The sequence below is a fragment of the Notothenia rossii genome, assembly GCF_949606895.1.
Source record: "Notothenia rossii genome assembly, chromosome: 4".
Classification (NCBI taxonomy): domain Eukaryota; kingdom Metazoa; phylum Chordata; class Actinopteri; order Perciformes; family Nototheniidae; genus Notothenia; species Notothenia rossii.
The window spans coordinates 21618854-21633900 of NC_136902.1; the positions used below are offsets into that span (position 1 = coordinate 21618854).

The window sequence follows — 15047 nt, forward strand, 5'->3', positions numbered from 1 at the left end:
TGACTGCCTTTACCTCGCCTGTACGTTAATTCAACTGCATCCCGGAAAACACACACACCGAAACTGTTGCTCCCCCTGGTGTCTGACTGGCAGAAACACACATTTGACTAATAACACTTTGTTTTTAGTGCTGATTGTTCTGTTGTTTGTTGTTGTGTTCCTGCACAGGGACTGCAGATGGTAAAGAGTTTATAGGTAAATATTTCATAAATCATCTTATCTCTTTTATTTACTAAAGAAAAAATAATAGGTCTTGCTATTTGTAAACTTCCAATTTATAAAGATAAGAAATATAGGAATATTTATATTTAGATCATATTACATCAGGTAATGAGCCAAACATGGGGTACACTTTACTGTAGGTTTAAAACTCTGATGGAATTTTAGTTATGCTTAATATACTTTGGACTGCTCCAGGCCAGAAGGATGCTTGATCTTTATTTTGGAGAAAATGTATAGATACCCAGTTATTTAGACATTTCTATGTTTACACTGTTGTTTTTTCCTTCCATTTCTCTTCCTTATCTGTGTATGTTTTTATTTTATGTTATAAATATTTATGTGGAATTGGTCAAAGGTCATGTTTCTTTAAAAACTACGCAAACCTCGACCAAATATTTTATTGTTTATTATTATTATTACTGACAATTTGTATGTGTAAAATAAGTGTTAAGAACAATAAACAGGAGAGTAAACTTATATTTAATGCAATGTTGGTGGATCTTTATTGACATTTCTACACTGTAGCATCTGTGCATCTGACAATAAAGCCTTTGAATTTGAATAAGTATTTTAAAAGCTAACGCCAGAGCAAGCAAAGGTGGAAAAAGTACTAGAATATCAAACTTAAACCTGGAATAGAATGTGAGTGTGCAACTGCCAAGGGGCCCCAAACATCCCAGGTTCACTGTATGGTAATTTGATTGACTGCTTCCACAAGTGATCATACAAATACATTCACGCACATAAAAACTGGGGATTTTATGTCAGCATGGGAGTTGAAAAACGTTTTGGTTGGTTTATGTTGCTAAAGGCAGAATACAATAAAAGGAAAATGACATGTTTAGACCGTAGAGCTGTGACTGATCATCACAAACCTCAACGCATTCTTGACCCACAGAGAGTAAATCCAATCCCGGTCCTATTTCAGATGAAGTACTTGATTTTAAATGTCACCTCAGTTTATGTAAGAATACTTGAAAAATCCATCTGTGGCGTTATAACTGTAAAGATTATAAAACATAAATATACCCTCCCAACCACTCCCTGTGCAATTAAGGGCTGCTTACAAGAAGTACAAATGATGGTTTCCTTATAAGAAACATAGACATTGTTTTAAAGGAAAACAAGCTTCAAAGCAAACTTTACATAACAGCATAATTGCAGGCGTATGTGTCACTGCTGTGCTTTTCCAAAATGACTTGAGTGCAGTTTAAAAACATCAAATTAAAAGCAGGCATGTAGCAATGAGTCTTAGAAAGGCTCGACTCATGATTCCAGCCTCTAAATACACAGCACACCTCCTCAAGAAATGTCATTTATTTTAAAGTGAAATGTTCAAATAGTTTCTGTAGATGTTATGTTCCAATATGATGGTAAACCTGCTGTTTCCAAGCCTCTCCACACAAAATTAGAATTCAATCCTAGATAGCACATCATTTACTTGTTTCTATTTTGGTTCAAATGTTATGGAAGCCCATTCGTGCCAGTAAAAGAAATGAGAAGAATGCAAAGCCTTTTGATGAAAGAAAAGACTGTAAGTCATTATGTCTTGATCTGAAAAGTATCTCAAAATGAATCCCTATTTAAAAAATGTGAGGAAAAATGCTAGGAAAAGTACAAGATATTCACAATGTGTATGTTTTTAATTTTACACTATAACCCTAAGTTGCTAATTGCAAAGTCACAGTTAACAACTGAGTAGATGACCTCAGTTTCCTCAATAGCAGCTAAAAATATGCTTTGAAAGAAAGAAAGAATGTAAAAAGTAGAAACTATTTAAGGGAACCAGAGTAGTGAGTTACTCTCTACTAGTAAAAAAGCAGACGGTACAATTTCCTTTCATAAACTATATTCTCTTGTATTCAAATACACTGACTTGTGCGGTTAACAGAAAATGACTTCAGTCTCCAGTTGTTTTGTAAAAGGACAGCGCTTTTTCCCCAAACTATTTCAGTCATTGTGAAATACACTGAAAACAAACAAACAACCCAGACTGTATAACTGTTCATTAACATGTAGTTTCTTTAATTAAAACTGCAGCATTGTAAGTGTTCATAGTATTCCACTTGGACATGCATGGAAAAGTAAATATATTCATATAGTACAGATATGTACAAGGACAATTTCCGAAATCATCAGTCCAACGATGGGAGTGTGAACAAACATGAGTATGCTATGTGCAACTTTCACATTGTTGCATCTTTCCTTAAATGCTCTTTTCACAACCATCCTAGGTAACTTTAATATGCCAGAGACTGTAATGGCGTTTGTTAGTTGACCAATTAGAAAAATAAGTTAGAAAGACACGACCAAATTTATCTTTTAAGATATAACAAAGAAGATCCAAATCGCTTTTTGAAAAAGGACTGACATTTCTCGAACAAAAAATAAATGTGTTTTAAGGAAATTTGTTTCTATATTCATCAGTACAATCAGAAGCATAATGACAAAGGTTGTATTGTGCTGAAAAAAAGACACAAAAGAAAACAAAAACTGACAGAAAAAGGTGCCAATGACATGAATGATATGAAAACATGAAAGCTAAATATAGTTTGACTTTTCATTTCATACGAACAATCGTCTATAAGCGACTGCCAGCCAAATATAGCGCCAGCTCTGAAGTACAACAAAATGCCGGGGTCGCCATTGGGACTGTAGGACAAGAGGTTCAGTCAAAGGTGAAAACGTTTAAAGTTGCAGAGCAAATTCCCATTAACGTATACAGTACAGAGAGGAGACTCTGAACATCTGATATCTCTGGAAAAGACCAAGAGAATTTTAAATGGATATAAAAACTAGGAAACTTGCATTATCTTAGTGCATAAAGACATGCCCTTATGTTGATGGACAGGTTTTTGAAATATCACATCTTTCAAATATACGATTGATCATATCAGATAAAAGAACAATATGCAGGAAGACAACATGAAAAGAAAACCGCTTGTTTAGGAGTTTATGTAAAATATATCTTAGTGGGATTTCTAAAGAAATGTTCAGTCACAAGATATCCAAAAGTGTTCTTCCCTCGAAGCTTGGATGTCTTATCTGAGTCTCTCCACCAGATGACAGACAAGTACTGGATCATTTGTGTCACTGGAAGAGAGTTGTCACTTCTTTTAAAGGTTTTAAATAATCCTAAATAAGGGATTTCTGGTTCCTTATTAGTTGTTTTTCATTTGATGAAGTTAAGAAGATATATATTGTTGTATGGCTCAGGAGCAAATCTGTTCTAGGGGTGGGGGGGGGAGGGGGGGGGGTGGTATGGGAGGCACCAATGTGGTTTTAAGGCAAAAAATGATCAGACATTTTGTGTGAGAGTGTAAGTGCAAGTAAAAGGCAGTGATATACTGCAGAGACTGTGAGCTCTGAATACAACATAACAGTCAGGCTATTTACTTCCTGCCCCCTAACACACGTACACAGGGTGGTCTTTGGAGATTCAGACATCTGATTTGTATTCATTATGGCTTGGTTTAGATTTGGTAAAGAGCAGAGAGATTAAGGGGTTCATCGCACTTCCAACGAGCAGCAAGGATGTGCAACCATCCTGAGAAGTGTGAAAATAACAGTTACAGTAAGTCCAGGGCCCACACACCGAGAAACACAGCCACTAGAATACCTCATATCAAATGGAAAAGGCGTCCACTTAGAAAACCAGTAACCAGAAGAACTGTTGAAGAGGAAAGGAGGAGGAGGAGGAGGAGGAGGAGGAGGAGGAGGAGGAGGAGGAGGAGGAGGAGGAGGGGCTTATCCCTTCAGGTTAGAACAGATGTAAAGATCATACTCTGTCAATCCAACTAGTTTTGGACTTATCTGGGAGGATGTGCCAATTGGTTAAAAAGTATAGCTGCACATAGCTGTATCAAGAACACACTAATAGAAAAAATTCACATGCTAACAATCCAGCTATTAATGAATCAGATCAGGAGTAGGGAAACTGCTAAGTACATCAATATATACTCACAGAGCTAATCACGCACACCGTTTATGAATTTTCTAATAAAGGGGAGTAATTGAGGTAAGGTTTTTGGGTCCATGTTGAGATCACCTTGATGTGGAACCGTGTACAAAAGGTTTAACGTCAGATCTGAGTCACTGACGTCTAGACAGCTACTGCATCTTTGGAGGATGTGTGCTGTGATGGCGTGTGGGTGTGTGTGAGGCACAATTCCCTGCTGAAAACAGTGTAAAGCCCTGCGTGTTGTTTGGTATCTGATTTGATCGACGAGGTTTGTGCAACACCTGTGTGCTAGAATCTGTGTCCGTGTGGAGAGTTCATTACGACACTCAGAGCGATGCAGTCCTACAGTCCAGTGAAGAGGTCATTTAAACTGAGGGGGGAAGGAGAGATGAGGGGGGGGGAAGCACAGAGGAGGGGAGGGGAGGATGAAGTTTGGAGTCCAGCCCCTGTAGTCTATGGCAAAGTGAACGGGAAGCTCTCTCAAAAAGGTCTCAGTCCATTCCCAGAAGGCTGTTGCTGAGCTCCAGGCCGCAGCGTGACGGCTCCACAGGAGGGTCAGAGAGCGGAGGAGGCAGCCGCGGGGGCGAGGAGAAACTTGGACTTCGGGGGGAAAGTTGGGGAGGGGGGTGGGGGGGGGGGGGTGTCCGCTGCTCTTTCCTACCCCTGGGTGACGAGTGTGAGCCAAGTCTGGGCCGTGGCGGCATCGCTCATCATCTGGCAGCCGACTGAGACTGTGCAGCCATGATAATGTGAGAGGGTCCGCTCTCAGACCTCTGGTGCTGGCCCATCCCTGCCAGCACGGACATGGCCATGGCCTCCGCTGCTGCCCTGCTCAGACCGTTGTGCCCTGCGGAGGGGCTGTGTGCCAGGGAGCTGTGCTGGATCACCGGGGCAGGGGACCCCGTCGGCTCCGAGATGTCTTTCATGCTCTCTTCCACAGCTAAACAGGAACAAATAGATAACGACACGTACAGATTTATACTTAAACAAGCAAATGCATTTCAATTTTAATTTTGAATACACTCCCTACCAGCCATACTAAAAGATCTATGGACATTATTTGGTTGTCTAGCAGGTCATTAACAGTATCCCCATATATATATATATATATATATATACAGTATATATAGTATAGTTCTGGGACATTTACTTTAATAGGGGAGTGACTTTGTCTTCCACCACCAAAGGGAAGGACATCAACCCCTGTTATTAAACAAAACAATAAAATAGTAAATAAATAACAGGTCAATGAATGAATACATAAAGATTACAGCATGGGTTCTATGTACCAAAAACAAAGACTCCTAAGTTAATATTTACAACATAGAATATAAATATGCAGCATATGTGAAAAATGTAATCATTATAATCTACCTACATTGCAATAATGGATATAACTCCCTGTAGGAATATTACAGAAACATAATGTAGCATATACCATAAGGCCACTATAAACGCACTAGTCAGTACCACATAATCCTAATGAGTCTCATGAGGAATATTATAGTTATACAACAGCAGAGAAAATGCCAATGTACAGTAAGGTACTCGTAGGTCTACTTAGTTTGTGTTCCAATACGAAGACATGGTTCTGTTCACATAATGTACATTGAGTTTTTTAACTAGCATGTGACCCCAGAATGACTGTAATAATGATTATAAACGAGAAAAATAGAGATAAGAGGAAACCAGGCGAGTAACAATTTAAAAAGGTTCACCTAAGTAGGCGGTCTTCTTCTGTAGATTCGTCACAGGACAGTCTTTGTGGGCCAGCAGCAGCTGCTTCAAGTGAGCCACCTCGTTTCGCAACATGGACACTTCGTTCTGTGGGTTCAGAAAATAATGTCTTACAACACTTTTCAATGACTCATCGAGGATGCATATCATAGTAAGACAACATAAATTGAATTGAAATCAGAAAGACCATTTCCAGTACACCTGGCAAAGCAGAAGTGGTCATTGAGTTTGAAAGCTGACCTAAAACACAACAAAGATGTGAGGGAAGCTGTGAAAAGTCACAAACTTTAAATTGCTGTAACTTCAAACATTTGTAAAAGGACCGTTTACCACCTGAAACTGATCTCAAAGTTCCACCACTAGATGAAAGCCTGTCTATCGACCAGTGAGGGTGACTGTGCAACGCAGGCCTCCCGCAGGCCTCACCCCCCCCCCCCCCCCCCTGCCCCGCCCACTGCAGGCCCACTCACCGACAGTGAGACGTTCATGTTGCAGAGCTCCTCGGCCTTCTTCTCCAGAGAGCTGACCCACATTTTGCGTTTCTGTCTGCAGCGCGATGCCGCGGCCCGATTCCTCTCGAGGAAGCGCTGCCTTCGCTCGTCGGGGTCGTCTTCTCCCGTCCGCCGCCGACGCCCACCTGTAGGCTGCGCTGGAGATACCTGCAGGGAGGACAGGGCACGGGGTGAGGAGGAAGCAGAGAAACAGGGGAGAGGAAGACAGACGAGAAAGAAAAAGGGAAGTTTGAGTCATAGTTTCATTATTTTGGTCAGAGAACATTGTAGTCATCTCATTACTAAGAAGCACAGCCGCATTTTCTGTAAGTCAAAAAGGTGATATGTCGTTCATCCAAAAGGCACAAGCTCAGTTATTTACACATTTCCAAATCTAACAGATCAACAAGTCTGAAGGAAGTTCGTCAAATCCACTCTTTGGGACGATTCAAGACATCCTCTAAAGTTTTTCTTATTTGTCATTTGTTCTTACCAAAGAACGGATTATAAGTACACCGCTCAAAGGTTTGTGCAGAAGTATTAAGAGACTACGTTTTCATCATCTTTACCATGATGATCTTATATCATAAAAGTTTAAAATTACAAGATTATTTTTCATTCATAGCAGTCTTTTCAGAATTATTTTCAATATTGTTACAAAGGGTTTTTGCATATAATTAAACACAACAACAATGATTGTCTTGTGTTGCTTTACATCCTCTTCTGAGTGACGCTTCTAAATATAACCGCTCTATTGGCATTCACTTCCTGCAGAAGGGACTTCACAAGTTTTCTTTGTACCTCCATCCTCTTTATACTTCAGTTTGCAGATTCTTGCGTTAATGCTTTAATGTTTTCTTTTAGGTTTCTGTGTGTGCACACGGCCCTGCAGTCTCATGCCCTTATTGGGCTGGATCAACTGGCACTGTAGCTTTCTCTTTACGAAGACAATGTGATTCATTGTTATAAGAGCACAGGTAAGAACAACCTGAAGGCCACGTTACAGTAGGGTCCTGGACATTAGACGGCAGCGTGTACCTGAGGCTGTGCAGGTGATGGAGCGTCTGGATGTTGGACCAGCAGCTGGCTGTGCTCCGCCCTCTGAGGGGCCATGGGGCTGCCTCCCATGGACATGGCCCCCATGCTGTACCCTAAGGGGCTGTGCTGTGACAGGGCAGCCTTCAGACGCTGTAAGAAGACAGTTTGATCAATAACAAGCACACCTGCAGCTCAGTGACACAACCGACATGCAATACATCTGTTTTTATGCGACATCTCTGGTGGTTTTATAACATTTTTAAAGAAAAAGACTATTCTTTGGGCATGTATTGTTACAAAGGAGCTCTTATTGTGCATACATCTGCGCCCTTGCTGCTGACCTGACAGTGACACACAGTTACAGCTCTTTTTCATTAGCAGCATTTCATGTGACATCCTGTTCTGTCTCCACCCTTTTGTTCTGGGTTCAGCTCTGGAGGCTTTGTAGCTAAAAGCCAAATAAGGTTATATGTTCCCTGAACAATTTTCAGATGATGTTGCTTTTTGATATGGCTTCTTAACTTAGTAGCAAGTAATGATTTAGAGAACATCTGATCGTGGCAGGGAAGGCACAAAGCATTTAGACAATCATTATATGGTCGATTTTGGGTTCATTATGATTTGTAATTATTCCAGTACGCATGTATATTTGTGTAATGTCTAATAAGCTCTGATCAGATATTTCCGAGTGTTGTTCCATCAAATTGTTAGTTTCTTCAGTCCCTGTATTTCATTCTCGGTGAGGGAGTTAAGCAACATTAGGCTGCGATTTAGTTTTATGATGTTATCACCCTTAAGATAAAGTGTTAATTAAGTTATATTAAATGGATTAGTCTTAATTGATTAGATTGGAGGAGAGTTTGTTGTTGGCGATGACCGCAGTGATAATGTCTTGAATTTTGGAAATGATTGGAGTTGTTAGATATGTTTGGATCACAGAAGTAATTCTACATACTGTAGCCACCACTGAAATATTTATCTCATCTTTATCTACCACTGTGAAGAAACACCGGGGTTTCAAAAATAGTGAATATAACAGTAGGATGGAAGCTTAAACTACTCCTTACAGCCCAAACACAATTACATTACACTTGAATTGATTGAAGGCGCATCCGGTGTGCAAATGGCAGATACCACCAAAGGAGCTACTTTGTGTATGTGCAATACTGCACACACTGAGACCACACTCACTTAGTCTTATCGTAAATACTGTTGAAACACAGAGCTCTGCGTTACTTTCAGAATCAGAACAGATTGTGTTGTGCTGGAAGGGTTAAATAAACAAGGAACGGCAGTAATAGTCATATGATGATCCAAGTGAGCCAGTGCAGAAGGAAGGCTGCAGGGTGAAGATGGAGACAAAAAGAACAGATAAAGAAATATAAAAATAGAGAGCTTATCGAGTGCTGACCATCTTGGCCTCTGAGTGGATGCTGTAGCCAGAGGGGGAGTTAGAGCCACTGCTGCTGCCTCCCAGAGGGGGGCCGGGCATCCCAGGAATGTTGGGTACCATGCACATGGGGCGGGCCAGCTGCAGACCAGAAAAGATGTGCAAAGAAAAATGTGTTAACAACTTGAACTAACTTCTTAGCTATAATATGAACATATCTAGACTGATGGTTGGCCTTACATTAATGACAGAAGGTATGTGCATTGGACCAGGGAGCAAAGGCACGGCCTGACCAGAGGGAAGCATCATCATGGGGTAGTGGCTGGTTGGCGAACTACACGGGCACACAGGAACAGGAAGTTAAGTCAAGTTTAGATTGCAATTTGATACCACAAAGTGTTTGTAACATAACCATTTCAACATAACATCCACACTTACATCCATCAGTACTCGTCCAAGTCGTGCATACAAAGGCTTTTAAAACCCACAGAATTGTATATCACATGTAATTGTTTTCTTCATATAAGTTAATGTCAGATTAAATGCACAATGAGTGAGGCTTTGGTGAAAAACATGGTGCATGAAACAACTTACACAAAAACAAAAAACGGACTGTCTGTAAATTGTGCTTCAAAATTATCTCGATTAAAATTGCAATTCACCATATTATCTTGAAAAACATCATAATATGCTTCAAAGTTTTTAAATGGCGTGATCACATACTGGAATCCAACAAACAAACAATGAAAAAATTTGAGATGAAATAAAACAAAAGCAACATTGTGTGAGTCTTTCTTTCATTCATGATAATTCCTGTATTTTGAAGGCTCTATTTTTCACTTCTATCATTGTACAGCAAGCTAAACTGCTCTTTCAATTCGCTCATGTGAGGATGTTATCCTGAGAATGGAACTACACCTTGATCAATATGTTTGTTCATTGTGATCCACCTATTTGGTCCCGTTCCTGATGAAGTGAAAGGATGTAGAACTGCACTCACCACAGGGTACGATTGGAGGGCGGGGTTTGTGTGATGACGGAGGTGGGAGACGGCATGGTGGGGTGAAAGCCATCAAAGCCCAGGTGTAGTGGGAGGGAACCTGGACGCATAATAGTCGGGGTGGGGGCTGAACTCCTGGGTGGTGTGTCCTGGGAGAGTAGTACATCATGTAAGGAACCGCCCTTCTCTCTACACACTATACTGACAACCCCCTCCTCCCATTGTGTTTGCTCTAACCTGAGGCTCTATGCTGTAGTCTGAATCATCAGAGAAGGAGTCGGGGCTGCTTGGCGGCGAGGAGTCCACCTCTACAGGTTCCTCTTCCTTCACCTTCACCTCTGATGAGGCCTGCATTCTCATGTCCACAGCCACTGAGTTAGGAGCAGGGTGCTGAACAAAAAAGGTCATTGAGATGAGTTCACATGACTTATAGAAGAGACTCCCGGACTACAGCAAATTAAAAGAGGAAGCTGGTATTTATCACACAAACAGAATAAAAACTGCTGGAGTTATAAGTGAAATAAAATCCCATTTAAATACATTAATTGGAGGAAGCTGTAGCAACAGTTTGAATTATTATGACACACATACAAAGCGAGACATCATCAACTCATTGAGGTTAGAGAAAAGGAAGTCAAAAGTAACTTTTCATTATCTGGGAGTCTTGTAGGAAATTCCATAGTTGTATGTAATACATAAAAGACACAAACACACGTACAGGTAGTGCTGTGTACCTGGACTCACATTCAGGTTCAGGTCCGGACTCAAGTCCAGAGGTTCAGGTTCAGGTCCGGACTTATAAGTCCGGACTTGTGTCAAGTTGTGTGAGTAACTAAAGTGAACTTATTGTGAGCTAATTATCAATTGAAAATAAACTCATAATCAACTCAAATTCAAACTCGTCAAGTTTATTGTGCACCCTTCCAACTTGTGTCTACACCATGTCTTTTCTAGAACTCTACATGTGTTACTAACTACACAACACAACTACATACATAGTGATGTACATACAAGACTCAATATGCAAGAGTACAAGTCTATGTGTTCTTGTTCAAGAACAACAGCATATTGACATTGTCTGGGTGAAGTGTTGCTCTTTCGGCAGACACTATATCACCATACATACAAAGGAGTTAGCTTAGCTACACTACCAAATATGGCAACCAGCATCCCACGCTGTCAGTGTCCACTATGTCGAAGCCAGCTTCCCTTGACGCCACACAGATCTCGCGAGCAGTTGCGATATTTTGCGAGACTTCGTGAGTTCAGTAATGGCCGCCATATCAGAAGCCAAAACAATGTTTTTCGTCTTTTCTCAGCGCAAATTTCTCGATCTATGGAAGGTTTTAGATGGTTTAGAACAAAAAGGAGATTATACGTAAGTACCGGTTCCCGACGTTCCGGTTTTAACCGGACTTGAACCTAAACTTTTTACAAGTCCAGTACCGGTTCGGCGTACCGGTACGCAGCACTACGTACAGGTGAAAAAAGTCATTGACCCCAAGCTTCTCTTACAGAGTTCTTTGCTCTCTTTTCATCATCGTCGTGATTGAAGGAGTTGTCCAGCTCGTTAAACAGACCGACCTCCTCGCAGTTCTTTAGGAAGCGGGTGGGAGTCGGAGTCTGGTCTGGAGAAGAGGAATGCAAAGAGATAATGTGTTCACACTTAGCTAACACTTAGCATTACATATACTGTAGAAACCCCTACGTATGATAATCAGAGGTATGCTAAACAGTAGGGTTATTTTTGTAAGATTCATTGGATTGACATCTTTAAAATGTGTTTTTTCAAAGGCTCAAATACACAATAAATATGGTTTAAAATAACTATATAAGTGTAGCCTTATTTGTATCTGCAAATGTAAAGGAATATAATATTCAAACCAGATTTAAAAAGCTGTGCAGCATTTAAATGTAGATTTATAATTTGAATGTCAACATGAAGGAAGTTTTAAAGCTTCAAACTATCCAATACAACCCTATTAAAACGGTCTGTATCTGAATGCATGGAACATATATTTAACAATAGCAATGCTTTTATATAGTATCAAATGAAAACAGTACCTGCAATAATGACAGAGTCAGTCCTGGCTGGTCCAAATTTCAGAGTCATCTCATGCTTGTGTTTGTGTACAGCCAAGTGGTCCTCATTGGTAAACCTCTGGAACAAGTAAGCAAGGAACAAAGAGGAAAAGTAAGTACATTGTATGAAGTAGCGTACTTAATTGTCTACTTGTTCTGTTGACTTTAGGAAATAGTCTCATGGAGATGTTGACCAAGGCATGCAGCATGTAGCTTACTGTATACATATTGAGACAGACCATGCAGAGCACTGTATGTGTGGTGTACTATTCCTCATGTCTAATAGCCCTAAATGGGTCCATTATAGCCGCAGCACATGGGCTGAAATATCATTACACAAACTAGAGTTATTTAGAAAAAGGAAAAGGGCTTGTGTTGATGGTTTGAACATCACACAAATGTAGGGCTGGAGCAATGGTTGAGAATGGCAACATATTGTAGAAAAATGATGATAAGCATGGGAAAATAGCAAGGGCAAACAAGTTGACAACAAAATATGCAAGTGGAAGCTAAAGGAGGTCGGCCACTGGCATATCAGACTTTTAGATAGAGCACCATTGTCTGAGACACAGCACTTCTTCTTTTGACAAGTGGCGAGGTGAATCAGTCAGAGACGTAGGAGGGATAATCCTGGCTCTGGTGCTGGCCTATTCACCAGTCGCTGCAGCCTATTTTTGGGGGCTGCGTTGCCGTTGCGATTTCATTCGAGAGAGAGCGAAGTGGAAACACAGTCAAGTGTCAGGGGGCTTATTTTTAGCCCTACCAGGCAGCATCACCAGTACAACTACATGTCTCTTTCCTCTGAACAGGGCGACTGGAGGAAACTATCTCTGACTGATCTCCCTGTATGAGACACTGGCAGATAGGATTACTCCCCAGTCCACACAGTTAATGCTGGGCATCGCAAAATAGGGTGCCACTGTTGTTGTTGTTGTTGTTGTTGTTGACTTGGTAAAAGGAAAACCCCGGGCCAAGCCAAGAGTCAATCATCCTGGTTCTATTATGGGCATGATTCAGCCTTTCCTGGTAGACAGCTGTTGCTTGTAAAGGGCAGAGGTAAAACGGCATTTAGACATAAGGGGCTCGTAACATAAAGGATGTTCTGTGTCTAAATGTACATAAATAAATATAGTGAAAGATGATTGATATAAATGCAGCGCATGTCTGACCTTCATAACAAGTTGTATGGTTCTTAAGCTGATATATTACCTAAGGCTTTGTATTGAACCCACACGTATCAATATTTTTACATTACCCTTGGATCGAAACAAATGCTATTTGTCAGGATTGTTTTAAATAAATCAATTAACTGCAGACATGCAGTTTACAAACCAACACTAGCTCCTGAAAACTACTAAAATGAAGGATAAGGATATGTTTGACGTTTTATTTATGTATGTTTTAGCCTTTTTTTTTTACTTGCTTTATTTGATGTCTAAGATACACATTTTGATATGACTTGCATTATTTTGCCCTTCTCTTTATACTTCGAGGAAGCCTGAGATCCAAAAATGTTTTATTGCCAACGACTGCTTTACTATAATTGTTGCTTTTATGATATTAAAGAACTTGGAAGCTAAAGATATTACTGGTGGGAGTTGACCGAGACCAATACAGAGTTAAAAAAAGAGACTATTAGATTAACATTTCTATTAGATTCACATTTCTCACATTGACAGGAACATGACTCAACATAAATGATGAAGTAGCTGTTAAACAGGCAAATGTTGCAAACATGTTCACAGTGACATTTATAGCACAGTTATCTTCACTAGGCCTCGGAAAGCTTCCACATGATTCTGTTGTTTTAACTGACTACTAAATGAATAATCTACAAATCAAAGAAAGACATCAAAAGGAAGGTAAACATGTCCATGGGTGGGGTCCCTAGGTGTCCATCATTTTCTGAGATGAAAATAAGCAAACTGATCTTCATTTATTTATCCAACATCTGCATGTTTAACTGCATTACATGTCTGCTCAGACCGCAAATCCCATGATCCTCCTGATCACAGGAAGACGGCTCACGAATCACAAATGTTTCTGAACCACATAAACACTTTCTTGCTCCAGACTCCAGGAGAGATGATCCATCACTAGCTAAGGGTATCACACCCAACAGAACACAGGATCAGACAGCTTATTCAGCATCAGACATGATGTTTCCTGTGTTGAATAATCATGAGTCCTAGAACACTTTTTTTTAATTTGCTGTGATATCGGGCCAAGCCCCAACCGTGCACCACGTTACTGGCATGTGAGAGAACTATTGGCACTCAGCTGAGTCACTGCCGTGGCTCTAACCTGTGTCTGCAGGCGTTGAAAGTCAACAGTGACAGGTTGAAACAATAACTGCGCTCTGATTACTCACTGGAGCCTCCACTGAGTCACGGCTGAACGAGACTGTCTCACAAGACAGCATGTTAGCTATCTGTGTGATGATCATTAAGATTGTTGCCAAAATCGCTCTGGCTATGAAACAAAAGTGAAAATAGCTATAGTTTTTAAAGTTGTATATATGAAGCTTTATTCTATTCAAATAACTAACTTGATACATTCAATCATAACGAGTACTCGAGAATACTTAAACAAAGCATAAATAACTCACACCACACATACATGCACTTATCTGATAGCTAGAAAAAAACAGGCAGAAAGCTTACCTGTCCACAGCCATGAGCGTTGCACACAAAAGGTCGGTCGTCCCCCATTTTTGCGAAGAGCTTGCAATGTAACTGTGGAAGAGGAGAAGAGGAGAACATTGCTGCCTTTTTCTTTCTCGATTTGTGAAGTGGCAAATCCAGAAAACAACACAACGGGATGCCGTGGCTTGTAGTCTTTAGTGTGAGCAGGAAGCCGAATGCTGATTTAAAAATAACCCTGGCAAAGGAGGAAAACAGGCACAGAGGCAGCGAGACTAAGTTTCCCTGGTGATACTTCCTTCACATAGGGGGGCTTCTGGTCTGCGAGTAAGGAGCCGCTTACACGAGAGAGAGCGACGGCTCCTGTTTACACAAAGACATCTCCCTCTGCTTCCTTATCATTTTCCCTCACTGCCAATCCCTCCTTCTCCCATTACCACTCCCTCTCCTCACCTCTCTAGCACCTCCCAACCCTGTGTACCCC

The 15047-nt window shown here is 40.7% G+C and overlaps 1 protein-coding gene across 2 annotated transcripts; it reads right to left on the reverse strand.

Annotated features, from left to right (window-relative positions):
• Positions 1-2220: 2220 nt before the first annotated feature.
• Positions 2221-14678, reverse strand: atf7a (activating transcription factor 7a). 2 transcript variants are annotated; one of them, XM_079678093.1, is made up of 12 exons: positions 14585-14678; positions 11904-12000; positions 11355-11467; positions 10077-10229; positions 9840-9988; positions 9080-9173; positions 8861-8980; positions 7450-7599; positions 6391-6579; positions 5902-6007; positions 5334-5386; positions 4961-5123 (listed from the first exon to the last, which is right to left on the reverse strand). In XM_079678093.1, exons 1-12 carry the CDS (start codon positions 14630-14632, stop codon positions 5106-5108), a joined length of 1290 nt encoding a protein of 429 aa, XP_079534219.1. In that variant the 5' UTR covers positions 14633-14678; the 3' UTR covers positions 4961-5105. The 2 variants fall into 2 exon arrangements, with proteins under 2 accessions (XP_079534218.1, XP_079534219.1); XM_079678092.1 differs by lacking the exon at positions 5334-5386 and having other exon boundaries at positions 2221-5123.
• Positions 14679-15047: the final 369 nt, after the last annotated feature.

Excerpts from the sequence above, each read along its gene's own strand:
- atf7a (XM_079678092.1), bottom strand. The coding sequence starts at position 14,632 with ATGGGGGACGACCGACCTTTTGTGTGCAACGCTCATGGCTGTGGACAG. Across the intron at positions 9,174-9,839 it reads CCCTCCAATCGTACCCTGTG|TTCGCCAACCAGCCACTACC; the intron begins GTGAGTGCAGTT and ends GTGCCCGTGTAG. Across the intron at positions 6,008-6,390 it reads ACATGAACGTCTCACTGTCG|AACGAAGTGTCCATGTTGCG; the intron begins GTGAGTGGGCCT and ends CTGAACCCACAG.